The following is an 18,786-nucleotide window of genomic DNA, read 5'->3' on the forward strand; positions in this document are numbered from 1 at the left end:
AGGTTTCAGACATGCTGGCATTCTCAGTGTTTAGCCAAAGCTTTGTAGACTAAGCTTTCCAGCCAGTGAAGGTTATGATCAGGGCTTTTGGATCTTACCTAGGTGGAAAGCACCTGCTACTTGCATCTGAACATTTCATAAAACGTTATGCCTTGCATTTCTCAAAGCATGGTTGTATAATTCAGTGCTCAGTCCACAAATCACATTATTTTCTCCATTTGAGAGTCACACCAGTGGCACTTGGACATTTGACATTCATCTTCTCAGAGGGAATTCAACATTATACTTTTTTTTTCCCCAAAGTCTTTTATCTGTGCATACAGGCTTTACAGAATGTAGTGTATATTTATATCTAGTTTTTACCGTGCTTTGTTTTTCTTCTGAAAGACATGTTCAAGAATCACTTTGATTGTGCCTGCTGGATTTAAATGACATAGCTTTAACTTCAGTTACTGAATTTCTGGCTTTACTGCAGCTGTCACTAATAGCTTGTGGCTGTGGAGCTGTAAACAGTAAGTAGGGAACAGTTAGTTCCCAGTAGCTGCATTGTAACTACATACAGAGTCACATCAATAGAAATTTGCTTTACTCTAGAACTTTTAATTTCTGGAAACAGAACAGAATTGCAGACACGTTAAGGTTAACTAATGAGTTGATTAATCCAGGAGCTGCTCCACTGGCCTTAAAGGCCATCACATGCATAAAGGGAATAAACCTTGTCTTTGAATTATTACATATTTGGCAGTCTTTTCTAAAAGAAATCTGAATGTAAACAATTTTGATGAAGGTTAATTGCACTAGAACTTTATCTCCCATGAACAGCCAGAAAATCCTCCTTGGTAATCTCTTAAAATTATAGGAGATGGTTACTACTTTCCTTTTTGGAGTTTTGAGTGTACTTTAGAAATCAGATGACTGAGTTTAAGAGAATCTAGCAGTTCTGTATTGTTGAACTGAAAAGTAAGTACTCGAGTTAAGCTGAAGAGAATTTTTGTAACATGCAGGAGAATTTGTTTTACTTCATTTTGGTAATAACTCCATTTTTCTAAGGACAATAAACTTTTTCTAGCCATAACTGAGATAAGTGTTCTCTTCTAATAAATATTACAGGTGAAAAAGAACTATGTAAAGTGCAAAGGCTCATAGTGCTAGTAAATAATACTCCACTGAATCATAGAATGGTTGGAGTTGGAAGGGACCTTAAAGATAGTCTATGGTTTGATCTTCTCTCAAATCATACTTGGGGTTTAGCAAAAGGGAGCAGAAGAACAGTGACAGTATTTGGAGTGATAGATCACATGCTCTTCCATTTGCTAGGTCCATTTCCATTGTTAAAATTCCTATTAGTGTTGCCAGGTTTGACTTCCTTTGTTTAACGTTCATTCTCGAACACCGTGAGCCACATTAACAAAAGTAATTTCTTATTACAGTCCATCCTAATGCTTTTAAAAATCCAATTTATCACATACATACCTAAGGCATCCAGATTTTCAGGAGTTAGGCCATGCTGGAAATCCAATTAGACTAGAGGAGACACTAGTGACTCTGATACTCTGCTTGTTGACTCAGAAATCCAATTTTCTCATTCTAACACAAATAAGCATGTAAATTGCTTTCTGCAGATCCTACCATCAGAAGTGGTAGAGGATCACCAGAGTATCTACCCTCCATGTTAGGCTGAAATATTTCATTTCATATAATTAAAGGGTCATATAACCAATTGAAATTGGCATTAGAGATTTAGAAATAATGACTATCTAATTTCAAGCTATTTGGCAAATAAACTCAACACTCAGTAGCAAATAAAACAACACTAATTTTTTCAGTTCTGTTTTTTTTTTAATTATTTAGGTTAATTAGGAGGGATTTATGCATAATGAGTCACGACATGTGTGACATGAAATTGTTTTGAGTTAGGAACTTGCTTGTGAATGACACAGTACATATTGTTGCTCTAATGGTTACCTTGTGTTCTGAACTTATCCTGAATCCAATTACTACAAAGCTGATATAAAAGAAGCTCACTCATTTATGTCCCATGCTGCAGTGTAGTGAACTGAGAAATATGAGACTTTTTTTTTTTTTTTCCAGTGTTCTATGCCAGTAGTGCTTTAAGTGAATGTTGAGGGTCAAAATATCAGAGAGCTTTAAACATTTAATAGGCTTCTGGTGTACAGAATTGGTATTCTGTACACTATCTTAACTCTTCCAAACAGCAGTAATACCTGCCTGACTCCTTTTTTTAAAAATTAGAAAAATTCTTTGTACTAAAGCCTGCTCTTGTCTGTTGTGATAGGTTTTGATACATAAATACACACACACAGGTGTACCCAGCAGAATAAAAAGGGAATTCCTAAATCCATCACAATGCCACTTATCCAGGTGTCTAGTCCAAATAACCCAGTCCAGGTTATTTGTTGTTTCTAGGACTAAAATTAGGACACAAGGAGATTAATTTCTTGACCAATAATCTCATTCCTACTAAAGCTTTGCAAGGTCTATCCCTAAATGTATAAAGGCTCAAAGGATTTAGTCAAGAGTCATCCTATCAAATGTTGTGAAACAGAAACTATTTAGGAAATGTTTTTATATTAATATTCCTTTCCAGAACTATGCCACATTTCAGTTGAAAACATTTGCTATTCTGCACTACAATTATCTAAAATATGTTGGTGGATTACATGTTACAGGGAATTTGGGACAAGTGGTTTTTATCCTCTAAGTGTTATAAAATTAAAATGCACTCTTGACCTTTCAGAAAAGTATGATACAAAGAAAGATAGCCAGGGAATTTAAAAGACCCAAAAATGAAGATGCAAAGTGTGGACCTAGAAATCAATTTGTAAATTAAATACTTCTGCATTGTCAGGTCAAAGACTCCCAGAAATGAAACTCTCTCCAGCATTTTACCCTGTGAGTGCCCTTAGGGCAAATATTAATGTCATGCATCAAGCATAGCAAAACTATGTCAGGAAGTATAAGTAGTTTTTTGTGATATATGAAGACTGAAGTTACTTATCATGCCTCTGTATTATAAGATAGCAAAACAAACAGTCTGCTAGGATGAAGAGATCTGTTATCTACTTGGTCAATGCTTGAATCTTTTTTAACTCACTTTATGCTTGAGTATGGATCCAAGCTGACAGTACACATTACTTAGTCATATGTTCAGGTATGTTAACAATTTTAAGTATACACCTAATTAAGTCTGTCCTAATTAAAGAGAAGTCCTTGACTGATTTAATAGTGAAATTCCCATTGACTTAATTGAAATACTGTTTGGTCTCAGCCTCTAGAATTATAAGCTGCCATCCTTTTCTCTGATTTAATATCCTCATCTTAATTTAAAATGCAGCATTTTTTTTCCCCTTGTCTTATTTTTGCAGTGTTAGGGAAAGCTAAACAGTTTAATACAGAAACCTTCCTTTTCCTGACTTGAAGTCATAGCAGCATATTAATTTTCCTTTCTGTAACAGGTCACTTGGGGCTTGCAAATTGTATATATAACTTTAATGTTTTTTAAATAAAACTTTTTATGTGACAACAGTTCAACAAGCTTTCATCCACCACAGAAGTTCTAAGTAACTAATTGAATAAGTGAAATACATCAGCAAGATTTCATTATTGGCTATGCTAATTGCTTAGAAATGCACTATGGTTACATTTTATAATTGTTTACCAAGTTCTGCAAGCACATAGTCTTTTAAATAGAAGACTTTGTAGGATTAATGTTTCAGTCTTTCTCCTCCTTTTATGCTGAAAACATATATAAAGGTGTCATGTCAAAGGTCATGCACATTCTGTTTGCATTAGCAATATTATTTTGCCTTTTTAACACTAATCTTATTTCCATCCCCCTTTTTTCTTGGTCTTATTACACCTCTTAAAGTGTTGCAAGGTTTCAGACTTTTCAGATAACTCAGCCACTTACTTTAACATTCATGTAGGAGAGGTGCTTTTACCAAAGAGCCTCGTCAACAGGATAAATTATTTAAATGTGGGTGTTTCTTTTAATTTAATCCTGCAGTAAAGGAGACATGGAAAAATGTTTCATAAACAATTATTTGCATGCTTTGCCAACTTTGTCATATTTTTACATTGACTAAAGATTTCGTAGACATTTCTGGAAATTACTATTCACTTGGATACCTTACTGAATTAGTACCTGCAGTGTAGACTAACTGAAAGCTAAATACTCCACATCTACTCAGCTGATACATTTCACCATATAAACATTGACCTTTGGAGCAGTATTTTAGTGATGAGACCTACACAGCTGAGAATCTGGTCAATATTTTTCAGCTCTGAGAAGACAGAAAAATAACTTTAAAAACCTCACATTTAATAAAAAAAAAAATCATGAGCACTCAGAAGTCTCCTGGCCTGTGGGAAAGGAACATTCCTGGCTCGTGTCCTTCAGATGTGCCCAGCAGAGCAGGGGTGGGACAGCACTTAGTAACAGTGGAGAAGACAGCATAGGCTTGGGGGGGCAGGCAGAGGTCTGAGGTCTGTTAAGAAGCCATCTTTCTGTTAATTGGTGTAAAAGCCTCAGCTGCTAGAGCAATAGGAACTGAATTTGTAGTTTATGGTGGAGTGTGTTGTGGGGTTTTTTTTGTGGGTTTTGTTGTTTTTGTTTAAATCTCCTGTGGCTTCTTGCCTACATATTCCGCTCCAGAAGTCGTGCAAGCTGGTTGTGGTGGTTGGCATGAAAGCCCCTCCAAGAAGTGAAAAGCAGGGAGAGCTGGCAGTTGTTCTGACTAAGTTGTTGTAGGCCAGGGAAGGCATGATGGGAAAGAAAAACTGAAGTAAACAGTAGCTTTCCCACAGTGCACAGGGAAAGAGCTTGAGGCGGCCAAGCTTTTCTCATGGTGTTTTGTGGAGCTGCAGCCAAATAAAGGCTCTTTGTTTGAATTTACAGATGGATACTTATAATGCAAGTCAAACAGAAACACTGTTAGACCATATCATTGCTTTAGGGGTATGTTACATTACAAACATCCCTGAGCAATACAACTGCAGCCACAACATTCAGGGATGCTGTCTTGGTTTGGCTTGTGGCAATCCAAAATGACAGTTAAAATGCAAACAGAAATAATAGAGGCATTGGAGGAAAGCATGGTAGAAAATAGTGTTCTTTTATAGACGAACATCATATAAAAAGCTGATGACATCTGGGTGTGAGTCGAATCTACAAAGTTACTTATCTATCCTTTTTCCAACTTCTTATACCTGCTGCTTGAAACCCTCTTTGCAGCCTATTGCTACGTTCACTGCATTACACAGAGTAACCTGTATTAGGCTAAAACATTGCTTAAAATAAATAAAAACAATAATCTCTGGGCTGTTTCACACATTAAGAAATCCCTTCACTTTTTTACTGAGGTTAATATTGGTGTCAGAGATTACCGAGGGCTCATTTTGTGTAATCATTATGTAAGCAGCTAAATTGCAGAAAGACCAGCTCTTGGTAAATGTTCCAGTTTAATATTCCATCTCAGAGATTTCTAGGCTACGTGAGATAATTGTGATGGGTTTTTTTGTCCTTTTTGGTTTGTTTGTTTTGGTTTTTTTAATGTACTACTTACTGTGGAGTATTTAACTGAGCAACTTAATGAAAAATACTTTTGTTGTTGCAGGTGAGCTTTTATGAATATAAAATTCAGGGAATTCAAAACTGGGGTTCCCACAGCAACCATGACTTGTTTCTTGGCTTCTATTTAGGGTTTAGAATTACTGGGCTAAATGCTGCTCCCAGTTCCCCTGACTTTTCCCATGTTCGTGTGAAAGTCGAGATGAGAACTTGGCTCAGGATTTAGGGGTAACTTTTTTGTCAGAATATGTTCCTGTTTCCAGTTTCTCCAAGATATAATTGTGTGGGAATAATTATTCCATTTTTTCTAGTCTTTAAAATATATTTTTTTCAAGACTCACCATTTTCCAACATTCATGAATAGGTACATTGACCAACATTGTACAGACACCACCCTTAATGTTCCTCCTGCTGGGTATATATGTGAAGTAATGTCATGATTTTTTTGATGGAGAGTGGGCAGGAAAATTAAATGTCTGGAAAAAAGGCTCCCAGCTGATAAGAGGATGTAGAGAGACTCAGAGACATCAGTCACTCTAACTTTCCTACAGTGATGATGCATGAGGAAATTTAATATGTGAGATTTGGTCTCAGTAAGGTTTGAGGGAAGTCTTCAGTCATCTGCAGCTGTCTCAGGGTTATTGACTAAGTTTTATAAAAACTTTTGTTGAGCAACTAAATCCATTGAAAAAGGAAAATACTTTCTTCATGGTGTCAGATATCTCCTACCACTGTTAGGTATACATCTTAAAATGTGTTCTGAAGTGATCACTGAAGTACCTCAATAGGCAATTTTTCAAATACTGTTTCCAGTGGTGTATGAAGGGGAGTCAGGCATTTTGATTGCTTATTTCAATTTAAAACTTGAGATGTTACTCTGGTCTCCAGGATGCATCTGCCCATTTGATAACACATTGTAAGTCTTGACAATTGTGAGTCAAACATAAAAGCATTTGAATATTTGATTTGTTTCACTTATCAGGTGTTTTTAAACTACTGTGAATAATGTGGGCTTTTTTGATTTTAATCTTAATAGAAAAAAGTTTCTACTAAAAATAGAAGCCACTTCTAGTTTAAGACAAACAGGATAACATTGCAAGTAAACAAATCTTTTGCAGGGAAGGATAGAATACAAGTTGTTGAAAAATGGATACTTTAAAGTAATACTCATCTGTGGCTGTAACACTGCTGTTAATTTCTCTCCACTATAACCTAAAATGAGCCCACTGTTTTCTTCTGTTTTTTCTTTCAGAGGTAGGAAAGGACAAAGACACATACACAGATGATTCAGAACATGGACATTATGATACTCGTACAGATCAGTCATTGCTTATTCAAAACAAGCTTGCCAGACAGAAAACAGAGTCTCGGACTAAATCATCTTTAAAGGTAATGGACAAAAAACTTGATTAAATTTTATCAATTGTCAAAATTTGCTTAAATATTTTTTAAATATAATTTTTAAGGAGTTAGTTATATTGCAGCTTAAATAAGTAAGCATCTCATGGTAAGAAATTAAGGTGGCTCTCATATTGTAGTTTGACCTACAGAATCAGTGAATGGGATTCACTGCATCAAAAGGGACCAAAATTATATAGAGTCAAGGATTCTAACAATTTGTATCAACTTATCTAAGAGGCAGTAGCCTTCTTTCAAAAAATGTATATTGCTCAGAATTTAGGATGTAGGATTCCTAGTATTCATGTCAGCTGGGAGGCCTCAAGACATTAGAGTTTAGATTAGACATTAGATATTAGAGAGCTTAGAAGAATAAAAATTATTTCTTTATTTATTTAGAAAATCTAGTGGTCAAGAGTGATCTAAAGTGCAGGATTGTCCTAAGCAAAATCCAAATGATAGTTAGGCATATTGAATGAAAGGTAAAATTCACTTAATGTATAGGAGACTGCAGAATTATTTTTCAGGAACCTCAACTAAAGCGCTGGGAAAGCCACCTCCACAGCAGTTCACCCACTACAATACCACAGAGTTATGACTAATTTTCAGTTCAAATCACATGCCTCACAAGAGTTGTGTAACTGTTGTAAGGCTTGTTCTCTCAGTCACACAGATTGTCATTCCAGGATTCTGGAACTCAAGTAGTGGGGGTTGAGGTTTTATTTCATGGGATGCTTTTAGAGAAGAAAACATTTATAATTATAGTTATCTATTAACTTTTGCATAGGTTTACAGGTAATAGTTTGTACAGATTGGAAAGCTGTGACCTGGAAATGGAGCTTTCGTCATAACAGAGAAGGTTTCTATTTTAATCTTAACCATTGTAATGAGAACTTTCTGTGTTCACAGATTTTTGGCTGTTTCTGCAGGGCTATCTGAATTAAGGCAGAAATAATTATGGATGTTCTTATTTGATTTTGTTGATCAGGTAGACAAAGACTTTTATGTCAAATACGGCCTAAAAGAAAAAATAATGCAGAATCTTCAGAATTCAGGCTATCTTATGAAGTTCTAAATATTTTTAAGAACAGGTAAAGCTGCTGCCAAAAAATGTAGTAAAAGATAATGTCTAACTAGTAACAGGCATTCAACTGTGCTGAAGAAAAATAATTTTTAATATTTTGATGTAAAATATAAAATGACCACTAGCTGTATTTTCTCCAAGCCCTGCATTTGAAATTATATAAAGTTTATAGGCAGCCAGTAAAGTAACTTTCTGTCCAAGTTTAAAGAGCAGCTTTGTATTTATATTAAGTTTAAACAAAAAGGCTTTTTTTTTTTTTACGTCTCACTCTTTGTATGTCCTGCTCTACTGAAGAAAGTGCTTCAAAGTTTAAAAACAGTCTTCTGTAGCCACATTTGGCTTTTAGCCTTGACAACTCTTTTTATTACAGAAATTATTTTGGAAACTTCCTTCTGCTTTTATACTCGTTTTGCAAATGAGGCAACCAAGCAGGATTCTCCTCCTGTTTACTGTTTGCCTGCCTCCGTGGGAAAAAGGCAGAGGGGATTTAGATCAGTCTTGTTAGAAAAGAAGGTTACTATTTTGCTTTTGAATTATTGTACAAGTCTTCGTGGCAATTAGTGGAAGATGTCTGAGGGAAACTTCTTTCCCAAACTGATATAAAACTAGCAAAAGGAGCCTTCTAGTTCTTCTTCATACTGTTGCAAGCACAGAAGACAGCTCTGCAGCTTTACAGATGGTAAGTCCTCTCATGTATTTGAAAAATAAACAGATCTATCTTGATTAAAAAAGGCTCCTCAGACTGACCAGAGCACGACAATGAGAAACACTGCATCGGCAAAGCGTACAAGGATAAAAGCTGATTCTTATTCTCTACTTGTTGATGATTCTAGTTCAAGCTTGTTTTGGAAATGTTCTTTTACTCTGGAGAGACTCAGGAGGGAAAATTGTTTAAAAAGTTATTTGCAATCAATGCTTGGTACTCTTCTCTGTCTCAGTGACGAGCTGCTTGGATACTTCAGCAATAACCAACATGTCTTGCTGACGTGATTACAGCCGATACGAGCTTTTTTCAGGAATTTAGTGTTTCACATCACATGGATGATGTTTCACTTCCCATAAATCTGGTCTGTATTGCTACAGTTTTAAAGGTCTAGAAACATCAGAGAATTTTGATACAGCATCTGGATGCCTACATTCATCTTGATAATCATCTACTTTTCTCATTTCCTTGATTAGGATTTATAACTCATAATCTCCTTTTGTGTCAGTGGGTATCATTTTGGAATCCACAGCTTTCATAATGGAAAACTGTGAGTCATTCAGACCCATGAAAAAGCTGTCTTCATTATCCATCTCTGCCATCCTCTTATCACCAGCTGCTGTTGAGATTGTCTAGAAAGTATGACTTCATGTAGGTGATTCTGCTGAGGGATCTCCTGCAGAGGAATGATGCCAACAAGAGGCTGCTGAGCAAAGTATGGAATGAGTAAAGTCTGCTGTTGCAAGGGAAATGTAGGAAATGAGAAGGTGTCCAGCTGAGAAGTTGAAATTTGCAATGTTCTAGTTATATTAAAGAAGGAAAGCGGGATAAACGGACTTCATCATTTGAATGGCAGGCAACATTTGTCCAGATAACCAGCAAATTCAGTAGCAGTGAATTATTTTCTCTGCCAAATAGTATCACATATATAGTGGACACTTAGGAATATTTGAGAAATTATGCTTCAGTTTCACTACATTACTGTTACTGCCTTTGATCTGATGAATTTTTTATCTAGGTAGCATATTTTGCTATCTGGCAAGGCAGAGAGAGGATTCTTAGAACAAAATTCACATATCACTGTGGCTTCAGGAACTATAAAGAAGTTCTGCTTGCACAGTAACTTGGTTTACTGCCTTTTCCTGGTATCCACTGATTCCCACTATAATACTGCATGTCCAGACCAGCTTTGTGTGGGATCCAGTCTGAAACAAGTTCTCCTTTGATCTTCAGAAATGCTACATAACTTCTAAGGAATTTTAAGTAATACCTTAAATAAGCAATTGACCAAAACATATGGAGAATTGTATCTAATCAGCTGGATGTACTGCTGAAAATGAATTGTAAGTTGAGTAAAACAGTGCATTCAGTGTAGATTATTACAATGATTATTAAAGGATAAATCTGTGAAAAACTGTAAAACATTTTTTGGGTATTTTATTGGATTCTTTGAGATTCTGAACATATTTATTCCTCTGTCTCCTGGAAAAAAAAAGTTTTGATTACAAAATTTAATGTAGGTCGTTTTGAAAAATGGACTAAATTAAATGTAGTATCTGCAGAATAAAAATGTTCTTCAGTCTTAATATTGTATTTTTCACACATTTGCAGGAAGTATTTTCATGTTTCATTTTTTCCTGTTTAAGTCCATAACTTTCAGAGTTGCACAGATTTGTGCTGTATGTTTTAATCCTGTCAATTTAGCACTGGTTTCACATAGATTATTTCGCTATTAACCTTGCTCCTGTGTTCAGTGGAAGTCAGGCATGTGTGCTGCAAGAGAAGGCTTGGCAATGAAAATGTTTTGGTGTATAAATAAGGATGAGATGTTGTCAGCTGACAACAGTGTACTGGAAAGGAGAACAGCAAAGGGAGCTGGGTAGATAAGGAGAAGTCCACAAATGCACACTAACTACACAAAAGAAAATAAAGCCTAAAAGGAATCATAACAGATATAATCATTATCCCAGAAGAGAATGACATTGTAAAGTGCAGCAAAAGTTAACTTCATGTTTATGCTTCTAGTACATGGCTGTCATCTGCTGTGAGGTTTTGTTTAATAATAATAATTAAAAAAAAAAAAAAAGAGAGCTCAGGAAATATTTCTGGAATTGTAAGTAATTTTATCATCAAGATGAAAGTTTTAAAAAATAAACATAGAACAAATTTCAGTGGTCATGTCAGTGTGCTTCTTATTAAGGCCTCCCTGTTAAACTTCAAGAGCAAATAAAAGTGATTAAGTATTAAAAATGTGAAGCCTCCTCCTGTCTACAAACATCCTCCATTGCTGCTTCCTTATATAGTAACATAGAACAGAGTTCCTTGCAAGGTTTTGCATAAGATTGTCTAAACCTAGTCCTTTTCTAAGCAAAATGTATTTTTCACATTATACCTAAATGTACTTTTCATGCTTCCTCTAAGTCTGAATAGAAAGAAAATGGAAAAGAAATGTTCTCTGTGAAGAAGCTAAAATCATTAGTAATTCTTTGTTCTTTGGTTTAGTCCTAAAAAGTAAAACTGCAGTTTTATTAAGAAGTTCAGGTATTTCTGGAAGTCTTCCTTCAGTTTTTCAGAAAACAAGTAGTTTCTGTGCAGTGCAGTATACACAGAAATACATTAGCATGGGTGATTGCAGCAGCCTGGCCTGTTAACCAGGCTGTGTTGTCTCTGATGCCCAAGGTAGTTTGGTTAACTTTGCATATTAAAATATGTCCTCAAGTTTCCTCTCCTATATTATTCTGCTGATAGTTATTTGCTAAAGAAAAGGAACCCAAAACTACATAGACCTAAGATCAATCTCTGTTTTTGGAATTAAGGAATCAAAAGGATGAATCTGTTCCTGGCTTATCCATTCCAAAACCCTTTAGGCACGCAGAGATGATTGCTGACTTAGTTGGGAGCTTAGATAATTTATCATAAAGCCTACCTTAGAGTACTCTTAATCAGAGTATGATTTTTAAAATGTAAAAAATGAGTCTAGTATTATTTTTTAAATATTTTAAAATACTTTCACAGCTAATTCCATGTTACTTAAGAAGTCTGGAACCTTCTTGGGGTCCCAGGTTTTATTTTTAAACAGCCTGAACATCTTGAAACAAAAGAAGCATTAATTAGGAATCTCACTTTTGTTCATGGAAATAAGCCAATTGTAGTTACCATCAAAAATGTTATTTATTTTCAGATAATACTTAAACATAAGAGTTAAGTAATAAGCTCTGAATGTGGACACTAACCGTGGACATGGTGGATCCTTCAGTGTGAATGTTACTTATTTGTAGAAGCATCAAATAAAGTGAACTTGACCCAAGTTCAAACAAAACAAAACAAAAAAAAAGAGGTGCCTCTCCCAAACATGAGCTGTGGAAACCCTTATAAAAAGTGTTGTAGAATCTGAAAGATTACGTGGACTGGGGGGAAGGTGGGCAAAGTTATGGAAGAGGAATTCCACAGACAATACACCTGAGCGGAAATTGCCTGAACACTGGGTCAGTGGTAGAGGGAAATGTCATTGTGCTTCCTAGTACATGCTCTCTCCCAGACAGGTTAGAGAGAACTTTTCATAGACATTTGAATGTGCTTGAGGTTTTGCTGTTGCCCAGTGTACATTGTAAATATTTTGACAAGTCATTAGGAGTTTGCTTATTGGTTAAAAAAATAGCAGGGTCTTGTCACTGTTATGCCAAGTGTAACAGAGTTCAATGTATTTATGGAAATGAAATTGCAATTAGCAGATGAAGCTGCAATATGGAGTAAATGAGCTTGGGAAAGGGACAGAGAGGAAGAATTCTCGAGTTCTATCCCCTTGTGAACCAGAGGACTGGGAATTAGAAGCAAGGAAGAGAAGGAGCATCCACAGACCTGCTAGTCTCTGCGCTTAGATCCTGCCTGTGTCTGAGAACAAGGTGGCCTATAAATCACATATCAACACGCAGCTAAATAATTATTCAGAATTTATAAAACTGTCTATACAATATGTCTATAGAGGTTTTGCCAGCCTTTAAACACTTGCTTTTATGTTAGCCTTGTTGAGGCTGGTCAATGGTTAAGTGAAGGCAAAATGAATGGTTCGAATAGATACTTTATATTAATATTTGGTTCTAATTAACTTCTGAGTTTACCTTGGTAGTACATATTATTCTTAACTTTCAGTGGTATAAAGTGAAAAAAAAAAAAAGTATTTTGATATTTCACAGTGTATTTTTCACTAATTTTCAGTAAATTTGCTAGTGGTTTTCCTATTACTAAAGTACCACAAATCTGAAGCCTACCCATACCATGTCCTTGACTCTTACATGAACCTCAGATTTGCTTACTGTTATGGGAATGGTTCAATTCACTCTTCTAGAATGTGTCTTTCTATGTATGGGGTGAAAAATTGGCAAAAGTTGAATCTGTGAAGCAGAACAGTAGACTGAAATCAGTGGAGCTGAAATAGCTATCATTTCTGTGAATTGTGCTACTTAAATTAATTGGGGAGAGAAAGATCATGCAAAACAGCTGTTCCCACTTGGGAAAGAGGGCATTGCTTATTAATTAGAATCTGAAAAATAGTTTCTTGAAAAATCCCTCCATGTTGGCTAAATCAAAGGAAAGGCTTCTTGTATCATATTAACTAGAAATGTAAACTCTATTTATTTTATAACTTTGCTAAATAATTGCATTGTACTTCTGTTTCATTTTTTCTCCTGGCGTGAAAACTTGTTCTGCTAGGTTAAATTGATCAATTTGTTTTGTCTTCTGTGAACTATAAACGTCAGTTTCATAATACAGTCAGAATTCTGAATTTTACACTGTTTCAGGCTCTGAAGCAGTATGTCATGTTATTTGTTATCAACCAAAAATGATGATAAATAATAAATAAAACCAAGGATCTGCACCAGATCTGTAGTGGCAAAGCCTCGGGTAATAACTGATGCAAACCAGTGTATTACAATTCTGCGTTATGAGCAAGTTTACTGTTGAGTGAGGAAGCACTTCACAGCCTTAGCCTACACAACTAGATAAGATTTAAAGTTCTTGTATTTAAAGCCTTGGAAGAACATGGTTAATTTAAAACTGGCATGTTGAACTATATAACAATACTCTAAAAGGAATTTATCAAATCAAACTTGAAGTTTTCATATACGTGTAGATGTAGGAAAGCAAATCATGTGGGTGCTGTTTCAGAAAATCTGGAAAACTAAGAGGCTAGAGAGGATGAAGAAGATTAGAGAGAAAACCAAACATTCATCAAACCTTTTTATACGTGTTTTCCAGGAGAAACAAGAAAACTAAGAGCAAGTAGAGGAGAGTAAGGGCTTTGCACAAAGTATTTCTGCTGATGCTTTTCTCTTCCATTCTGTTGAGAAAAAGGTGAAAGAATGAATCAGAGATCTATTGGTCCAAAACAGCAGATAAATAATAAATGTGCATTAGCCTGAATGCCCACTGTACTCAAAGATTGATTCTCTGTGCCAGGTGTGATCAGTACACCTTGACTCATACATTTAATTGAAATAACTGCTCCCTGATTCTGCTTAGACATTATGGAGCTCCTTCAGCTCAAATGAAAAAGCACCTAAAGCATCAGATAAATTCTTTTACTGGCAGAGGTGTTCCTGCTCGTAGAGGGGAACAATGTTGGATGAGAATTACAATAAAGTAAAGCTAGCAAAGTCCAAGTAGCATTCAAGTGAATCAGACCTGAAGTCAATAGATTATAGGCTGGGTTCACTGCTTGGTTGTGATAAGTGGCTTCAGTATTGCACATCTCAGCATGTGGCAGTACTCACCTAAAGTGGTCTGAGAGGAACATCTGGAAAATGTCTTTCTGCTATCATCAAAGCTCCTTATTTATGGAACGTTGCCCCCCTATAAATCTGTTTAGTGCAGATGAAGCTGAGGGCATATTTGCATGAGAAAGAAAACAGGGATTGAAGGAAAGCAAAAGATTGGAAATGAGCAAAGAAAGGCTAGAAATAATAATACAAAGAAGTGTAGAACTGCATTACAAAAAGATAAATTTAATTTGCAGAACATCTGTACAGAAACTGCATGAGAAAATATTGTCTAGATCTCCCCTTGAGGGAATTTTGGCCAGGTTTTTTCTATCTGCTTTTGCCTGCTTCATGGCTAAAAGGTGCAGCATTCCTAGACTTCTGGTCCCTTATATATGGGTGTAACGGATCTTCAAACGATCATACTTGTTCTGAACAGTTTGTGTGCTTCATTCTCCAGAACAAGATGATAGTTTCTCAGTTTACATTTTCAGATTTCAAACTCTTCAGAGTCTGACACCAGTTGATGCAGTCACTGTCTATTCTGAATCATGCAAAACACAGAATGCAAAAACAGCTTGCAGCAGCAGCATGTAAAGCAGAGGTTTGCATATCAGGTCAGAGAATCCCTGGTGTTTACAAGCATGGTGGGAAGGAACTAGACAAGATTTAAACATTGCTAACATGACAATGAAGAAGCACTTAAACAGGAATACCCAGGAAAACCCATTCCAATCAATGTAACATCTTTTTCAATTTTTTAGATTTATTTCTCTTTTGGAGAAAACACAGGTATGTTTGTTTTGTAAGGGTTTTTATATAAAACTTACCCAGATACAAAGCTGGTAAATTGATTTAATTTACTTTTCTTTAAATGTTATCAATTCCTACTTGAAAGTAAGGATTAGCAGAAGTTCATATCTTATATACCATGCAATAATATTTATGTTTTTCCACAGATGAAAGAAATAGCTAGAACATGGGCTTTGTGGAGCTATTTTATTTTGTTTTGTTCTAATGAATTTGAAATCCTGACCAACTGATGCCTAAGAACTGCCTGTTCTTGTGACTTATTCAGTCTTGTGGACATTTCCATGCTTTAGCAAATGCTGTGTTACATGGAATTGTTGACAGGGCTTTTTATCTTTATGATTGTAATATTTAGTGTATTTTTATTTGATCTTTTCCAGGCTGATCCCATGGCATCATCAGGCCTCTTCTTCAAAGATGGCAAAAAACGCATTGATTACATCTTGGTCTACAAAAAGTCAAGTCCACAGGTAGAAAAAAGAAGCACATTTGAGAAGAATTTGAGAGCAGAAGGGTTGATGTTAGAACGAGAGGTGAGTCTTGGAGCTCATGTGGTACAAGAAAACCTTTATAGTACTGTCATATTAATTAGATATATAAATTATTCCTAATAATCTTACAAGCCTTTCCAATTAGGCTTTTAAAAATGCTATTAATAATTAATAATTACAGTTGGTTTATAGTGTTTATCCATATATACCCATGCTTGTACCACCCACATTATAGTAACTTCTAAGTTGAAGCAGGTGTAATGCAGTATAGAGGGAAACCTTGCAGCTCCATATGCTTGCAAAAGCAGAAGAAGCTTCAGTAACTCATGTTGTTGCTTTAATATATAACATCAGCAGAATTCATGAGACTGAATTCTCTGTTTTTAAAGGAGTAAAGATTTTCAACAAGTTGATCCATCTCTAGTTTCCATGGCTTAATCTGCATTGGGTTCTTTGAGCCAGACTAGTTTACAATTTCAGTGCTACTGTACATGCTTCTGAATTTTCTTTAATCCAATTTAAAAAAAAAGGCCTGTAATTCTAATGTGATTTAAAAATTAAATTCTTATAATATGCCAAATGCAAAGTTTTACTTTCACATTCCTCCTCCCTTTCTTTAACTACTGAAACTTTTAAAAACTTTGAGTCTTAGAGTATAAGAAGGGGTTTGGTTTTTTGTTTTGTTTTTTTGGGGTTTTTTTTTGTTGCATATTTGTAATTTTGTGTGTTGATTCTGATCTGTTATAGTTTGTTTTCCCAGCATTCCAAGCTAAAAACTCTTCAAGTCTCCTAGTACAGTTGCTGGTACAATAGAGATTAATTAATATTTATTTCTAGGTGCTCACAATCAAGCTTCTAAATAAATGCTAAAAACAAGGTATTCTTTGCATTGTTAAAAAATAAATTGTTGGGAATTGTGATTTTTTTTTTAATATTTTTTTTTCCTTCTGTGCTGTTTGCTAGTGGAGTGTGGTGGATTGTCAGGAATTTTCAGTTTCCTTCTGTGAAATGATAGGCAAATGCCTTTTGTTTTTTCCCCTAGAACCATTCCACAATCATGTTAAATTATTGCTGCTGTTGGGATATTAGTAATGACACTACTAATATAAAAAGGAGGGGGGAAAAAAAGCCAGAAAAACAGCCTTGAAATTTTACTCTTTCATTATTTACTTCTAAAACTGGCATATATTTAGTCTATCCTGAAGTAAACTCTTATAGTTCATGTATCTTTCATGCAGATTTACACTTTTTAACTCCGTAGAATTAGCATCTACGTTCTGTGTTAAAGCAATGAGCTTGTAACTGTTTTGAAGTCCTTGGAAGTTCTAGCTGACCATGGAGCACGTTGAAAATTAAAAAATAAATAAACTACCTGAGAGTAGTTTACAATTTGTTTTTAAGGTTGTGTTTGGAGCATAGTAGACAAAACAATAAATTGGATTTTGGGATATTTCTTGAAACCAGAATAAGCTCAGCTGGAGTAAATTCAGAAGTATTGACACTTGAGAGAAAATTTTCTAAGATCATAATTGCTAGATATCAAGTATTGTTCATTGTCTTCTGGTTGTATGTTTTTGTCTTCACCTAGTGAGTAAAAGAAAATCCTGTGAGTAGTGTTATTGAGCTGTGGTCTGATTTTATGGAATTGGTAGGTAGAATTGTGAACATTTAAAATTTTATTAAGCCTTTAACTAAATTTTCTTTTACCTTTACTTACCAAACCATTTGAGGTTTGGGGAGTCTTTAATCAGACTCAACTCTATCAAAATATATACTTATAAAGACTCAAGCAAATACATCTGGGAGAAGCGTGTGGAACTGCAGTGTTCATAAGAAAAGATAATTATAGGAGCCTGCCATGCTGAAGCCTCTATTTTATGCACAAATCAGTAATCAGTGAGTAAATCAGTAAGAAAAACATTTGTGTAATTTTATTAAAAAGTTCAATTAATACAGAGATCACATTTATAACTTCACAGCAGAATGACTTAACCATTCCTTGGAGTTACCACTTGGCAGAGTGGGACCTGCAGCTTTCTCTCAGCTCTTCTCCAGCAGCTGAGTACTAGGCTCCTCAAATGGGCCACACACAGAAGGGTCTTCCAACTGCTCATCTAAGGTGGTTTTGAGGGGATTTAAATTTCATTAATTTATTCCACGTGAAAAAATGTTGCATGTAGCCTTTCTCTATTTCTGCGGTGTTTATGAGCAAAGATCTATCCCACAGGTTCCTTTTGACAGTTGCTAGTTTAGTCATATTACAGGGTCTGGAAGAAAAAAATAGTTACTAGCTTTCCTCTGTCTAGCTCAGAGCACTTAGAATGTTTTCAGTCTTGCATGGCCACTTCTGGCCTAAAACCAGCATTTGATCCTGAAGGATGCTTTTAGAAGGGTGAATGCCACAGAGGTTTGAATCATTAATATGTTTTTATTTTTTACTGCTCTTTACAGCCAGCTGTTACAAACAGTGATATCATGTTTGTTAAAATTCACTGTCCATGGGAGACATTGTGCAAATATGCAGAAAGAATGAACATCAGGATGCCTTTCAGGTATAGTGGAAGCTATTTTAAGAAAATTGTAATTTAATGCTTAATATTAGTACTTTGTTACTTACCTCAAGGCTAAATGCAGTCACTGCTGCATAATGCCCAGGCATGCTTATACTTAATTTAATGAGATGATGTGGAAGGGGAAGAGGAGAAACAAATAATAGACTTTTTTTTTTTTTCCACACTTAGCTGTGGTAGTTGTTTACAGGGTTAGCTTCCAAGTCAAATTGAGCATGTGTCTTTAGAAAATAATGTTAATACTTTACACATTGTTTTGATTGCCCTTGGCAGAGGTTCAGGTATTCCCCATCTCAACACAAGTATTCTCCATGATTTTAGGTTATTTCTGAAGTTTTACCCAAAGCCAAGTGAAGTGATAGAAACAGCTGGTGGCTTTGGCTT

The 18,786-nt window shown here is 35.3% G+C and overlaps 1 protein-coding gene across 1 annotated transcript in view; it reads left to right on the top strand.

Moving 5' to 3' along the window:
- The window catches only part of ANO3 (anoctamin 3), a 123,364-nt gene that overhangs the window by 48,262 nt on the left and 56,316 nt on the right, over positions 1 to 18,786 (top strand). Inside the window, exons 4-6 of the mRNA XM_051621893.1 lie at positions 6,843 to 6,979; positions 15,722 to 15,874; positions 18,284 to 18,384. Of these exons, the coding sequence (XP_051477853.1) occupies positions 6,843 to 6,979; positions 15,722 to 15,874; positions 18,284 to 18,384 (391 nt within the window). The remainder of the gene's footprint in view (positions 1 to 6,842; positions 6,980 to 15,721; positions 15,875 to 18,283; positions 18,385 to 18,786) is intronic.

The sequence above is a fragment of the Apus apus genome, chromosome 5 (genome assembly GCF_020740795.1).
Source record: "Apus apus isolate bApuApu2 chromosome 5, bApuApu2.pri.cur, whole genome shotgun sequence".
Lineage (NCBI taxonomy): Eukaryota > Metazoa > Chordata > Aves > Apodiformes > Apodidae > Apus > Apus apus.